This window comes from Rhinopithecus roxellana, chromosome 3 (genome assembly GCF_007565055.1).
Source record: "Rhinopithecus roxellana isolate Shanxi Qingling chromosome 3, ASM756505v1, whole genome shotgun sequence".
Lineage (NCBI taxonomy): Eukaryota > Metazoa > Chordata > Mammalia > Primates > Cercopithecidae > Rhinopithecus > Rhinopithecus roxellana.
In genome coordinates this window covers 70,476,157-70,491,127 of record NC_044551.1, presented here as the reverse complement: position 1 = coordinate 70,491,127, position 14,971 = coordinate 70,476,157, and the positions used below count along the sequence as shown (strand labels likewise).

Genomic DNA, 14,971 nt, shown 5'->3' with positions numbered 1-14,971 from the left:
AAAGCTTATCCACCATGATCAAGTGGGCTTCATCCCTGGGATGCAAGGCTGGTTCAACATTCGCAAATCAATAAACGTAATCCAGCATATAAACAGAACCAAAGACAAGAACCACATGATTATCTCAATAGATGCAGAAAAGGCTTTTGACAAAATTCAACAGCCCTTCCTGCTAAAAACGCTCAATAAATTTGGTATTGATGGAACGTACCTCAAAATAATAAGAGCTATTTATGACAAACCCACAGCTAATATCATACTGAATGGGCAAAAACTGGAAAAATTCCCTTTGAAAACTGGCACAAGACAGGGATGCCCTCTCTCACCACTTCTATTCAACATAGTGTTGGAAGTTCTGGCTAGGGCAATCAGGCAAGAGAAAGAAATAAAGGGTATTCAGTTAGGAAAAGAAGAAGTCAAATTGTCCCTGTTTGCAGATGACATGATTGTATATTTAGAAAACCCCATCGTCTCAGCCCAAAATCTCCTTAAGCTGAAAGCAACTTCAGCAAAGTCTCAGGATACAAAATTAATGTGCCAAAATCACAAGCATTCTTATACACCAGTAACAGACAAGCAGAGAGCCAAATCAGGAATGAACTTCCATTCACAATTGCTTCAAAGAGAATAAAATACCTAGGAATCCAACTTACAAGGGATGTAAAGGACCTCTTCAAGGAGAACTACAAACCACTGCTCAGTGAAATAAAAGAGGACACAAACAAATGGAAGAACATACCATGCTCATGGATAGGAAGAATCAATATCGTGAAAATGGCCATACTGCCCAAGGTTATTTATAGATTCAATGCCATCTCCATCAAGCTACCAATGAGTTTCTTCACAGAATTGGAAAAAACTGCTTTAAAGTTCATATGGAACCAAAAAAGAGCCCGGATTGCCCAGACAATCCTAAGTCAAAAGGACAAAGCTGGAGGCGTCACGCTACCTGACTTCAAACTATACTACAGGGCTACAGTAACCAAAACAGCATGGTACTGGTACCAAAACAGAGCTATAAACCAATGGAACAGAACAGAGTCCTCAGAAATAATACCACACATCTACAGCCATCTGATCTTTGACAAACCTGAGAGAAACAAGAAATGGGGAAAGGATTCCCTATTTAATAAATGGTGCTGGGAAAATTGGCTAGCCATAAGTAGAAAGCTGAAACTGGATCCTTTCCTTACTCCTTATACGAAGATTAATTCAAGATGGATTAGAGACTTAAATGTTAGACCTAATACCATAAAAACCCTAGAAGAAAATCTAGGTAGTACCATTCAGGGCATAGGCATGGGCAAGGACTTCATGTCTAAAACACCAAAAGCAATGGCAGCAAAAGCAAAAATTGACAAATGGGATCTAATTAAACTAAAGAGCTTCTGCACAGCAAAAGAAACTACCATCAGAGTGAACAGGCAACCTACAGAATGGGAGAAAATGTTTGCAATCTACTCATTTGACAAAGGGCTAATATCCAGAATCTACAAAGAACTCAAACAAATATACAAGAAAAAAACAAACAACCCCATCAAAAAGTGGGCAAAGGATATGAACAGACATTTCTCAAAAGAAGACATTCATACAGCCAACAGACACATGAAAAAATGCTCATCATCACTCGCCATCAGAGAAATGCAAATCAAAACCACAATGAGATACCATCTCACACCAGTTAGAATGGCAATCATTAAAAAATCAGGAAACAACAGGTGTTGGAGAGGATGTGGAGAAATAGGAACACTTTTACACTGCTGGTGGGATTGTAAACTAGTTCAACCATTATGGCAATTCCTCAAGGATCTAGAACTAGATGTACCATATGACCCAGCCATCCCACTACTGGGTATATACCCAAAGGATTATAAATTATTCTACTACAAAGACACATGCACACGTATGTTTATTGCAGCACTATTCACAATAGCAAAGACTTGGAATCAACCCAAATGTCCATCTGTGACAGACTGGATTAAGAAAATGTGGCACATATACTCCATGGAATACTATGCAGCCATAAAAAAGGATGAGTTTGCGTCCTTTGTAGGGACATGGATGCAGCTGGAAACCATCATTCTTAGCAAACTATCACAAGAAGAGAAAACCAAACACCGCATGTTCTCACTCATAGGTGGGAACTGAACAATGAGATCACTTGAACTCGGGAAGGGGAACATCACACACTGGGGCCTATCATGGGGAGGGGGGAGGAGGGAGGGATTGCATTGGGGAGTTATACATGATATAAATGATGAATTGATGGGTGCTGACGAGTTGATGGGTGCAGCACACCAACATGGCACAAATATACATATGTAACAAACCTGCACGTTATGCACATGTACCTTAGAACTTAAAGTATAATAAAAAATAAAAATAAAAAAATAAAAATAAAAACAAAAATAAAAGTTTTTTCTGGATGTTTCATTTTCTCCAGTGGTAAGTTAGGTCTTTGACACCTTCTAATTATACACTGCTAATATTGCTATATTATACATTGCTAATATCAACGAATAATCAGCAAACAGTATTTATATCAATATTTTTCAAGACATCTCAGTGATTTGTGTGTAAACATAGACACACATATTTGGAGCAGTTAGCCATCGAAATAATGTACACCATGTTTAATGAAATTTGAACTATGACTGTTTTCTTAACAAATCTTTAGTATGTTTCTAAACAAGGTTTCTGAAGTATAAAAACAATCCCTAATAATGGGAAAATACCTCATTAAAAACAGAAGTGTCAACACAGACATAATCTATAAATTTATCTGACTGCCGATGATGTGTTGACATGGATTAGTTTATACACACATAAATACTACTCAAATGAAGGCTAAAGCATGCTATTTCGCTGGCCAGCCTTGATATGACCTCTTAGTTGTTGTGATATTATCCAATTCACTCTTCAGAGATGTTCCATCTGTATTGTTTATTAATATAAATTGTGAACAACCACCATTGACATTACATAGTCTGTTCTGCTACAGTACATATAGCAGAGGACACAGTGCTTCCCCTCGACTGCCTCAAATCCTTTTAGCATCAGAGATGTTCCATCTGTATTGTTCATTAATATAAATCGTGAACAACCGCCACTTGACATTACATAGTCTGTTCTGCTATAGTACATATAGCAGAGGACATGGTGCTTCCCCTCGACTGCCTCAAATCCTTTTAGCATTACTGAGCAATGTGCTTTCACTCGCAGCAGGAGCACCTACCTCTAAAACGCTGGAGAGCTGACAGTGCCTGAAGTGTCTTTCCCAACCCCATCTCCAACCATCAACAATGACCAACAAATAATGGGGTATAAATACTCCAGCTGCCATGTCCCTGACCAGGACAACTCTGACCACAGTCTCCAGGGTTACCCTGCAGGATTAAGGCAAAGCGACCCTCCCTAAGACTTGGCACACTTGACGGCTTCATGACACATCTCTACTCCCTACTGATGTTCTCTGGGAACATATCCTAATAATTCATCTTTATATAAATCTTTATCTCAGGGCTTGCTTCTAAGGAATGCATGCTAAGATGATGTGTTTTTATTTGAAGCAAAGTAGCTCCTAATAATGAGTAGATAGGGGACTGGGAGCAGTATAAAGGTGGAGTCGGTTAATAAAAGACTTTTTCCAGCATGTTAATGTTTTAAAAAGTAATCAGCATCCAGTTTTCTCACAATTAAAGAGAACACTTTAGGAATACATAAAGACATCAAGAAAAAAACTTGAACATACCTCCAACAATACAAAAATACATGTCTGTAAGTCTACTCACTATAGCATTGTTAGTACTTACAAACTACTGAAACAACCTAAATATCCACACATAGAAGAATGGTTGAATTAACTATGATAAATTCATACAATGGAGTACGATGCAACTATGAAAATCAATGAGAGTGAGCTCTATGGACTGATGTAGAGTGTTTTCTAAGTCATACTTCTATGTGAAAAAGAAGCAAAGCCAACAAAAGCAAATTAACATGACTTAATTTATATCAAGTCATACACCAAAATATATAAAAATTTTTAAGTCAATCATACCTCAATAAAGATGGGGGATGAAAAGAAGCTAAAATACTAAACTGATCAATTCAAATTTCAAAAATGGCATAAGAAAAAAAGTTGCTGACATATTTATAAATAGTATTCTCAAAGTTCATTTAAAGTTAAATTTCATACTAAAATGTTAATGAAGAAACATTTAGATAACCAACTACTTTGTGGATAATCACAGATTAGCAATAATTTTGTGATAAAAGTTGGTTGTGGGTAGTATTTATACATTGAAAATGGTGACATTTTACTCTACGCATGTGTTCATATGTTGTAACTACACTTCACCAAAGATTTTCAAATGGAACTTAGACCAAAAAAAGAAAAAAAGATGATTTACATTATGCTATCCTTCATGTAGGAAATATGAGGACGTAAGAAGATACTTACATATCTGCTCAAGAAATACATGAAAGATACACCAGAAACTAAAGAGATTATTTAGCTACAAGGGTGGATAGGAAAGGGACTGAAAAAAGGGGGACTGGGAACAGGAAAAGGGGAGCAGGAATGAAGGGGAAGAGACATTTCTCCAAGTAAATCTCTTTTAAAGTTCTGACTCCTAGAAGCATAGTAATATTTCACAGACTCCAAAAAAATAAACAGAATGTGAAGGAAACCCAAAAAAGCGATATAAACACTAATAAATGAACCTAACTGCATTTCAAATGACTAACATAGCCACAATCACTGGGGTGGTGAAGAAAATATACTTTAAGGCTAAAGATGAGAAGAACTGTAAACAAACTATGCCATGTAGATAGGAAAAGTGATTCTTACAGGGATATAGGTTAGCAATTCTAAAACTAGTTAATGTATATGCCAGAACTAAACAAATCAGAGCTGGGTTTCTCATTAATGGAGAAAGAAGTTACAAATACAGAAAGGGGAAAAGTTAGGGAACCTGTGATACAGGACTGAAATCAGAAACATCAATTCAAACTCATGGTTTTAAAAAATATAACTACAGATTGATACATTCAGAAACACAGATGTGTGTAGATGGGTAGCTTAGTATGCATACACGTATTTCCTAGCTTTGTCACCAGAGGGGACCTAGAAGCAATGGCACTCTAGTAGCAAGGAGCACATCCAGCACACAGCCCTTGGTTTCTAACCACCGTTCTCCAACAAAAGGAGCCACGGCTCTTTGGAGAAGTGGTCGATTGTAGAATGTGGGTAAGAAAAACAAAGATAGATCTGTAATATCTTGTGGTGCCAGAAAGTAAGGAAGTACTAAAAAAATATATAGGGGCTTGAGAAAGATGACAGGAGCCATTCTGAAGGAGCTTCTATTGGCCAAAGCTGGAACAATTTGAGCAACAAACTAAATGACAGTATTGGATTTTAACTCACAGAATAAAGTAAGAGACCATACCAATATTTTAAAAATACTTGAAAAATAAATACATGTGGAAGAAGGAACAACTGTTCCTCTAGGTAGAATTCCAATTAATAAACACAGGAGCGAGGGAAACAGAAAACCATCATTAAGCAAACACCATAGTAAAAACTGTTATAGGCAAATTCATTCACGGATGATAAAATTAGACAGCAAAATTGAGGAGAAACAGGATTTGCATAGTCTTAAAATATCACTTCCAAGAAGTGATCAACTGAAAATAGAATGAAATAGAAATAGAATGAAAGCAACTTTACAGTGGCGAAACTTGGCAGATACAACCTTCAGCAAGTGGCCAAAGTTAGCATCACCAGTAATAAAACATCCACTGAGAAGGATACAACATCTCTCTTGTGTTATTTTTGCCAAACATGCATGGTCTCATTCCAAATATAAGAAAATATCAAGCAAACCCCAACTGAGGGAAAGTCTACACAATAACTGACCAGTATTCATTAAAGCATCAAAATCATGAAAGATAGGAAAGGTAACTGTTATGATAGGAGGAGACTAAGTGAGATGTGGAATCCTGGAACAGAGAAAGAACATGAGTGAAAAACTGGCAAAAACTAACTGAGGTCTATAGTTTAGTTAATAGTTTTTTGTTTGTTTTGAGGCAGGGTCTCACTCTGTCACCCAAGCTAGAATGCAGTGGTATGATCCTGGCTCACTGAAACTTCTGCCTCCTGGGTTCAAGCAATTCTCCTGCCTCAGCCTCCCGAGTAGCTGTGATTACAGGCACATGCCACCATGCCTGGCTAATTTTTGTATTTTAGTAGAGATGGGCTGCCAGGCTGGTCTTGAACTCCTGACCTCAAGTGACCTGTCTGCCTCAGCCTCCCAAAGTGCCAGGATTACAAGCATGAGCTAATGCGCCTCGCCCAGTTAATAGTATTATACTAATGTTAGTTTTATAGTTTTGATAATTAATTGTACTAAGATTATGTAAAGTGTTAAATTAGGAGGAAGCTGGGTGAACAGTATGTATGTACTCTCTGTACTATTTCTGCAACTTTCCTAAAAATCTAAAATTCAATCAAAAAGTTTAAAAATTTAGAAGCTGAAAATTCTGGTCAGGTGCAGAGGCTCATGCCCATAATCCCAGCACTTTGGGAGTCTGAGGTTGGAGGACTACTTGAGACCAGAAGTTCAAGACCAGCCTGGGCAACATAGTGAGACCCTGTCTCTACAGAAATTGAAACATTAGTTGGGTGTGGCGGTGCATGCTTGTCACGCTAGCTACCCAGGAGGGTGAGGAAGGAGAATCCTTTGAGCTCAGGAGTTTGAGGTTACAGTGAGCTATGATCATGCCACTGTACTCCAGCATGGGCAACAGAGCAAGATCCTGACTCTAAATAAATAAGTAAAAATAAAAACGGAAAATTCTATAATAGTACCTATCTTTAATGTAAATGTAGTTGGTTTGGTGGCTTTAAGACCCGCTACCTATTCATCCATGCTAAGCTATCTGAGAGAATATGAGCAGGCAGGATCTACTCTGCAGTGTTACTTACATACACAGCTCTATAAATAAAAGTGAGTTCATAATATCAGACCTACAAACTGATTCATTTGCTTTTAACCCTCCTCAACTAACATAATGCACATAAGCAGTGATTTGTTTGTTGTTTTAATCATAGGCACGATGGGCTTCACATAATGGTTTACACCATGCTACAACTTTGATGGAACAGGGCCTAGTTTTAAAATTCACGATTTTAGAGTTTTATGATACAAACAAATGCCTAGGTTTAAGGACGACGAGTATCTGGCCTATTTTTCATATCAAAGTATGAAATAAGAAATAGACAAGTTAGAACTCAAAAACAACATTGTTATGTTCTCCCCAATTCATTAAACATAACAATTTTCCTATTTTAAAAAGCTATATTCTCACTTGGAATACGCTGGAGAAACCCAATATGGGTTGTCTTCTGCTGCTTTGGCATGACGCAAAATGGCTTCCCGAGGATTACTGTCATCGGTCTTGTCCAAAGCAATGTTCTTCACAATATAGGAAGAGAGAGTGCCCCCGTGGGTTCCAACTCGGCCACCACGACCTGTTGCAAAAGAAAAAAAATCAAATTAGAAACTGAATGAGCATGAGGATACACAGGTATATCTGTGTACACTGTACTTATCTGAGCACAAATCTCAAGAGTACTTGAGTATCATCCTTTCAGCTTAGATTTATGACAATCAGAACCAAAATAAGAGATCACTAAACCTGAACTTCCCCATAACACTTTTAAATAGGAAGAGATTTTTTTTGTTATGTTTCAGTTGCTTAAACTTACAGAATGGTACCATTATAGAAAAAATTACAGACAATGCGCCATCTATGTGCTTAAAAAAGTTCCTCTGGCATCAACATTTAGAATTCAATTAATAAAAATAACCAATATTCATTAGATGCTATTTAAATAAACGTATCTTAGGGCTTGGCATCTTCCAAATACCTTACAGGTACTTTGCTGAGTATTACAAGAGAAAACAAATAAGCTGAACATACTGATTCATGTTGCTCTGCTGTACTATAATCTCCCTAAGAAACAGGAACCTCTTTAAGGGCAGGGATTTGTTCCCCACTGGATCTCTAGCAGCTAGTATAGTGACTGGTACTCAGAAAGATGTAGGACTTTTTAAGAAGATAAACATATGAAAAGCCAAATAACACTAAAAGACTCATTTCATAAAACAAGATAAGAAGAAACTAAATAAGGCAGGAAATAATTAACTGTGAGATAATTTGTATGGCCAGTAACTATTATGGCACTTAGAGGAAGATAGCACTTCAGGCTCAGGTGGTTGAACAGGTCTTTACGAAAGAGATGGATCCAATTTGTGAAAGTTCAGGAGGTAAACAAGGTTATTTTCAACAAGCAGAATGGGTTAAGTACAAAAATACACTGTTTCAGTGGGTATTTGGGGACAGGACTGAACCAACAGTAATCTCAGAAGATCAGAGCAGGAAAGAAGTAAGGTGTAAAGCTACAGGGGTAGATTTGATTTGGACTGTATAGAACCTTGAATCTCTGGAAAGACAATTGGACAGTGGGAAGGTTATGAAGGTTTGGAGGCTGTAGCAACATGAAAAGCTAACGGAGTTAGGGATTAAAGCTGTGTATAAGACAAATAGAAGGGAGAGAGGGAGTGCCTTGAGACTAAGGTGCCTAGTTAGAAGGGTTCACAATAATCCAAGAAAGAATATTATTTGGAAACTTCAGTTAGGATGGTGTTAGAAAAAAATGAAAAAAAAATTACAATAGATATGCAAAATGTTTTCTATGCTGAAGGAGCAGACCAAATAGAAACTACATAGATGATAACAGAAAATGAAATTCTAATGAAGGTATGTGCTGTACTATTAGCCAGTACTGCTTGGCTTTCTTCTGGTACCTACTTCTTAAAAACACTAAAGACTTTTATCCATCTTCTAGTGATATCAACACAAGTCTAAATGATGGTCACTTTCCGCCTTATGTGAAACCTAATCCAGCCTGGATTCTGGTAAAAGTGCCCAGTGTTATACATTAAGCCAATACTAAGAGCAGTGGTTTAACACTGGGTTCCAAGTTCCACTGAGCCCCCAAGTTCCACTGAGGCCAGCTAGGAAAACTCAAATTGGAGACCAAGCAGAAAGGGCCCCAGTCTTCCTCCCTATTTCAGCACAGCAGCTCAATTTTTATCAGCTTTATACATCCAGATTCTGCATCAGCTCTTCTGCAGCTAAAAAGAAAACATTTTAAAAAAACACTAGCAAAATCTCTCTGAAGACAAAGAAGCATCCAGGCCCAAAAGACCATCCCAATTTTATATCAATTACCCCACCCTGCCTCTGAACCCCCTCTGCAGGTCACTAGCTGGATCACAGTCACCTGGGCCTGCTACAGGAGGTTCGGGTTTATGCGACTTCAGGGGATCCAGTCTGTCCTTCTCCAGCTGTTTCCTTGTACTCCGTTGGCGGGGCTCACGGAACATAGGCAAGGCATGAGCTACAAGAAGTCACATTTGAAAAATTTCATTATAAGAATAATCTTTCCATCCAAAAACATAGCTAAAAAGCATGACTAACTGAAAGATGAAATGGAAGTCACAATAACAGCCTTCATCTAATAATAAAAGACAGTCTTACTGTAGCCAATTAGCCAATTTTGCTTGAGACCAGACTCATTGCTCACCTCTCCTGGCAGCTAACGGCACTCAGGAAATACTGTTAAATATTGTCACGGAAACATCGGTGAGGTTCCCCATCTCCCAAACCATGGGTAGCAGTTAAAACTTAATTACTGAGGTTTCAAAAAGAAACACATATTGGGACTGCCTCTTATTTTTTCTTACAGGACCCAAATGTAAATAATGCCAACAGCTTGCTGTCAGTCCTGAAGTCTCCTCAGATGTCTCATAAACACTGGAATCACTTCACACATTTCTGAAATGTGACCACCTCTCAGGAGGAGTTGACAACACTGAGTAATCGGAAGGGAGGAACACTTACCCCACTGAAACTGGGATAAAGGTTGCCGTGAATGCAAGGGGTGCCTAAATCTCTTAATGGGGCCTTATCCCTCCTGCTATACGGTAGCAAAATAAGAAAATAAGAACCAAAGCAATATGTGTTCTATTGCTGTTGCTGTTTACTCAATGTCAAAATTAAATTTCAGAATATAAAAGATTATGAGAATTTAAAAGGAAAACAGTATAATATTCTAGGGGAAAAGCAAAGCGTTATTAGGGAAGTATTAAATAACTCTCTTTTTCTTGCCCCCAAAAAGTACCAGCACAATTTCTTTTGACTCTTACATGCAGATTAAACCCCCTTTAAAAAACTTTTCCCAGGGGACCAGGGGAAGGAAGGGAAAGGTTAAAGGGAATTTATAATATCAATAAAATGTCTATAACACCTCAAACCTTCTACCTTCTACCTATACTGCCAACTAGGGGCAGACCGTATCACTCACCAGTAAAACATGCCTGCCTTGAGTCAGGGGAGCTGAGAAACATAGCCACCCGTCACTCAGTTGGGCAACACAACACAACAGTATTTTTAGGAGGAGGAAAAATAGCTTTTCACTTCAAACGACTGGAGGAATTTAAGTAGGCCGCATGTAATTACATGAGCTAGACTGGTTATGACAGTGACTTTAACACTTCTACTCTTGCAAAAAGTATCATGGGATCGCTTTACTGGTCATAAGCTCCAAGGGACTTGGTCTCATATGAGACCCACCACAAGTGAAAAAAATCCGGCAGTACAGCGCCCCCTGGGCTCCAGACTGAGTCACTGATAAAGTCCACAGGGCCATCCGCTAACGTTAATCGCTGTAGCATCCATTATTTCTTTCCTAGCTGTCACCTGTTGCAGGTTTGAGATTGTGGCTCTGGGAACACGTATCTGCCAGATTAATGAGGTTGTGTGACATATCTGAGAGAAACCACTCTGCCCTAGTAACCTTTCTACTCATACCCCAAGTAGTTAATTTTATATACAAATTCCTGTGGATCAGTCTAGCACATGGTCATAGAATTTCAGAGGAAGCTGGAACAGACCCTTCCTCTAGTTGCCGTACTCTCCTGATTAAAAGTTAAGTTGTTCAACATCATATTGCCAGTCAGTGGTGGAACTGGACAAACCCAGGCCTCCTGATTCCAAGACCAGCACTCTTTCTTGTTTACACTTAGAACAGACTGTTACTCTTGAAAAAACTGCTATCATGTATTGGGCTCACATAGGCTTTTTCCTTTTGGGTTGAAAGCTGCAGAAATAACCCTGTCCCTGTGATGAGTCACAAAAGCCAAAGAGGTTAGCTGTTAAATGACTCGTAGTCCTACCCAGATGAATGGGCAATTTTGTAATATATGCCTGAATTCTGAGGGCTTTCTCTGTCTCTAAAGCTATGCAATCAAAACCACATGACAGTAGAAGAGAGATGCATGATTGAGAGGCATGTTAACGACTTACGGGTGATGATGTAGTCCTGAGTTAGAGTCTCAGCTTGTTTTGCCTTCCGCTGGGTTTTAACCACACATAATTTTGCTCCCCTGAGGGGTGTAAAAGCAAATTATTTTCTTTACTTGGTCTTAAAAACAGAAAATTTCATGTTGAAAACATGAGATACTTCCAGGAACATACTCTATGCATGTACTTCATCTACGCAAGTCCCTGACCTTCTGAGGGATGGCAACAGATGGGTTCTCAGGGATAAAAGCTTAAACTTATGGAAAAGCAAGTCTGTTAGTCAGTGGTTATTACCAAGCAAGAGGGACTGGAGAGGTAACGGGGCAACAGGACACAAGTTTACAAAGCCTACAGGAATAATGTGAAATTTTAAGATCTTAATAAAATTACCCAACCTTTTAACTCTAAAGGTCATAGGGTTAAAATTTTAGTTTATGTCTCAGATGAAAGCAACCTGGGTGGTCTACACCCCAAATGGCATATGTCCACTTTTCAAATACAAGAGTACAAGTGTCTGGAACTGAGTTGGCTTGGCAGTGTTGCCAAGGGGCTACGGCCCAAGAATGTGTAGGATTAACCAAAAATATGCTTAGAACATTGTACTTCTCCTTAGTAGTAGAGCATTATCCTTTTCAAGAGAAGTAAATACAAATAAGTAAATTTCTTAAAGCAAAGTTTCCACAGAAAGTGCCTTCTAAATGGGTGCTATCAAATGAGGCTCATCATTTTCTCAAGTGAAGCAGACTCGAATCCGAAGTACATTAGCATTTTTAATTTCTTTTTTAAAAAACAAATAAAATCCTATTTGTTTTCAAATACCATAAATATACTTTATTGTATAAGGCCAGGATTCCAGCTCTAGTCCAGGAAGCTCTGAAGGAAGACGGGGCTGTCTGCTTCTATTCAGAGCAAAATTATGGCCAATGAATATTCATCAATAGAGGGTGGCTTTCCTTTCCTCAAAGGAGGTGGGACCTTAAAACAGGTTTATATGGGACCCCAGTGAATTTCACATGTGAATTTTAACGCTGGTTAACCAAGTCTTACTCTAAAGAAAGAGCTGATCAGTCACTGTACTTTAAGAGACAGAAACAAAACCATTTTTTTTGGGTGATGACACATATCCGTCTTTGTGCCTAAGCAAAGTGGAAATAACTGAGGAACTGACTGAACCTCTAGTTACATTTTCAGACTTTTGAAATACAGTGGTATACTTAAGTTTGAAACTTGGGTGGGCATGGGGGTGGAGGGGAAAGGTATCTGTGCTGTCCTTTCCTGCGGGCAGAGAATAATCTTGCCAAACACCCAAACCAGTAACTGCTAGAAGCCAAAAAAGAAAGAAGTGAAATGGACAAGCTGATTCCATTTCCTGTAAGTGGTTACTTCCCTACTTTGTTAATCTCTTACATGTATTGCTGCTAATGCCTCTGTCCAGGGTGGTATGCAAAGTGGGCAGAACATTTTTCCCCCTTGCACTCAACATTTCAGCTAAACAACTGCAAATCCCCAGGAAACTTTCGCTTTGAATTCAGTGTGGATCAAGGGCGATATTCAAACCCTTTTTAAAGCACAGTATCAGGAGTTTGAGGCTTTACTTTGTGCCAGCTGCATTTTCTAAATGGGTGGATCTGCATCAAAGTGGGAAATGAATAAAAGCGGGGGGTGGGAGGGAAATCCCTCCCCCCAGTTGTTGTCATCCATCTAAAACAGGCAATACTTATGAAATACCTCTGACTCTTGTTGGGGTCGTAATAGACTTTAGCCAATCCATTTCCAGTTCCAACCATGATTTGGTTCAGCTTTGGATGCCACAGGCAGCGAACAACACTCTGCAAAGGAAAGGTGCAGTGGTTGACTAAAGAGGCCAGATAAAAATGGAAACAATCCTGCTGGTACTTTGATGGCTAGTCTACTATATGAAATATCATCCTGATGGTTTACCTCTAACTTTTATACATTTGCTTTTAAACCATAAAGTTGTGTTCCTGAAGTTTAGTTCCATTCCATCACTTATTATCTGGGTGATACTCCATAAAAATCAAAAAGATGTTCTCTTCCTGACATTATCTCCCTTTCTGGACAGCCTTGAAATCGCAAAATTAGGTTTCCCAGGTCCATTACCACGTGAGGCTGGCATCATGGAATGCTAAATCCACGTAACTCAGTTACACTTAACCACTGAAGTGGATTGCATGCTCTTACACACATACAGTATGTCCCTCTGGACGGCAGATTGAGACCAGGTGGTTATTGTTTTTAGTTCACAAGGATCCAAATCTCATAAAGCTTTTTCAGAAACAATACACATTTGCAGGCATTTAATAATGTCTCCCTATCTATGAGATAAAACAGCAGGATAACAGCAGAAGTAAAACAGATACAAAATATGAAGACTTGACATTAACCTGAATGAAAAGCAGTTTGAGAGAAGGTTCACTGGAAGTTATGATCCTATGAATTCATTACTGGTGAGGAAAATAAGTGGTGCTCTGGGACTGAAAAGAACCACAAGTTCTCAGTGAGAACTATACCCTGTTTTTAATTTTTGTCTGTGGTAAGAGGGCAGAGGTGGGAGGGGTAGCGTGGACAGAATTAAACAGAAAAAAGATGAAGGTAATGTTGGTAAACAGAAACCCCATGTACTAGGTTCTATAGAACTCACTCTGATAGAACAAGATATGAGTGGAAGCATTAAATCAATATTATTAATAATCTATCACTTGCCAAACTATATATAGGGACTAAAGGGGAAAAGGGTACGATTAGATATTAGCATTTTATAGTTCTAGTGGTAAAATGAAAATCATGACTACTGTCTCCTAAATCTACTTTGGGCTGAATTTCTTTGTTTCCTTGTCTCTAATCATTCCACTCTTTTGTTAAGATAGAATATCTTGAAATCTCTGAGATCCTTTTTGATAGAACATTAACTCCCAGCTGGGCATGGTGGCATGTGCCTATAGTCCCAGCTACTCAGGAGGCCGAGGCAGGAAGATCGTTTGAGCCTAGGAGTTTGAGGCTTCAGTGAGCTATGATTGTGCCACTGCACTCCAGTCTGGGTGACAGAGTGCGAAGGGAGGGAGGGAGGGAAGGTAAAAAGTCAGACTCCCATGTGAATGGTAAAAAAAAATATGCAAAAAAATAGGTAAATGGCTACAAACCCTTACCTGATATTCCAGAGGAATTAAGGAGAAAGCTGAAAAGAGTCTACAAGACATTTATTTAATTCATATCTGATTTAACAGACTTACTCTAGAAGAGTGGTTCTTAATCTATGTACCACTGAAGAGGACTGGGATATTGTACAGAGAAAATCAAATCAGAATGGCTGTGTTTTCCCCATTAGTTGAGGGGAAAATTAAGTTAAAAGGGCAGGTTTTCACAGTTTAGGCTTTCTTTCCACAATTTTTCTCAAATCTATGGTACCTGCTACTCAGGTTAGCAAGTGCTAAAAGATGATAAAACAAATATAATAGTGAGTAAATATTAACAGAAAAACTTGAAAAAATAAGATATATTTAATTTGATAGTTTGGGTA

At 38.5% G+C, this 14,971-nt stretch overlaps 1 protein-coding gene across 3 annotated transcripts in view; it reads right to left on the bottom strand.

The window, feature by feature from the left end:
• Window positions 1-14,971, bottom strand: part of WDR70 (WD repeat domain 70) — a 377,836-nt gene that overhangs the window by 25,083 nt on the left and 337,782 nt on the right. For all 3 annotated transcript variants that reach the window (XM_010367672.2, XM_030927443.1, XM_010367673.2), the window contains 4 exons: window positions 13,162-13,262; window positions 11,437-11,516; window positions 9,353-9,469; window positions 7,372-7,534 (listed from right to left, as the gene is read on the bottom strand). In XM_010367672.2, coding sequence (XP_010365974.1) covers window positions 7,372-7,534; window positions 9,353-9,469; window positions 11,437-11,516; window positions 13,162-13,262 — 461 coding nt within the window. The remainder of the gene's footprint in view (window positions 1-7,371; window positions 7,535-9,352; window positions 9,470-11,436; window positions 11,517-13,161; window positions 13,263-14,971) is intronic.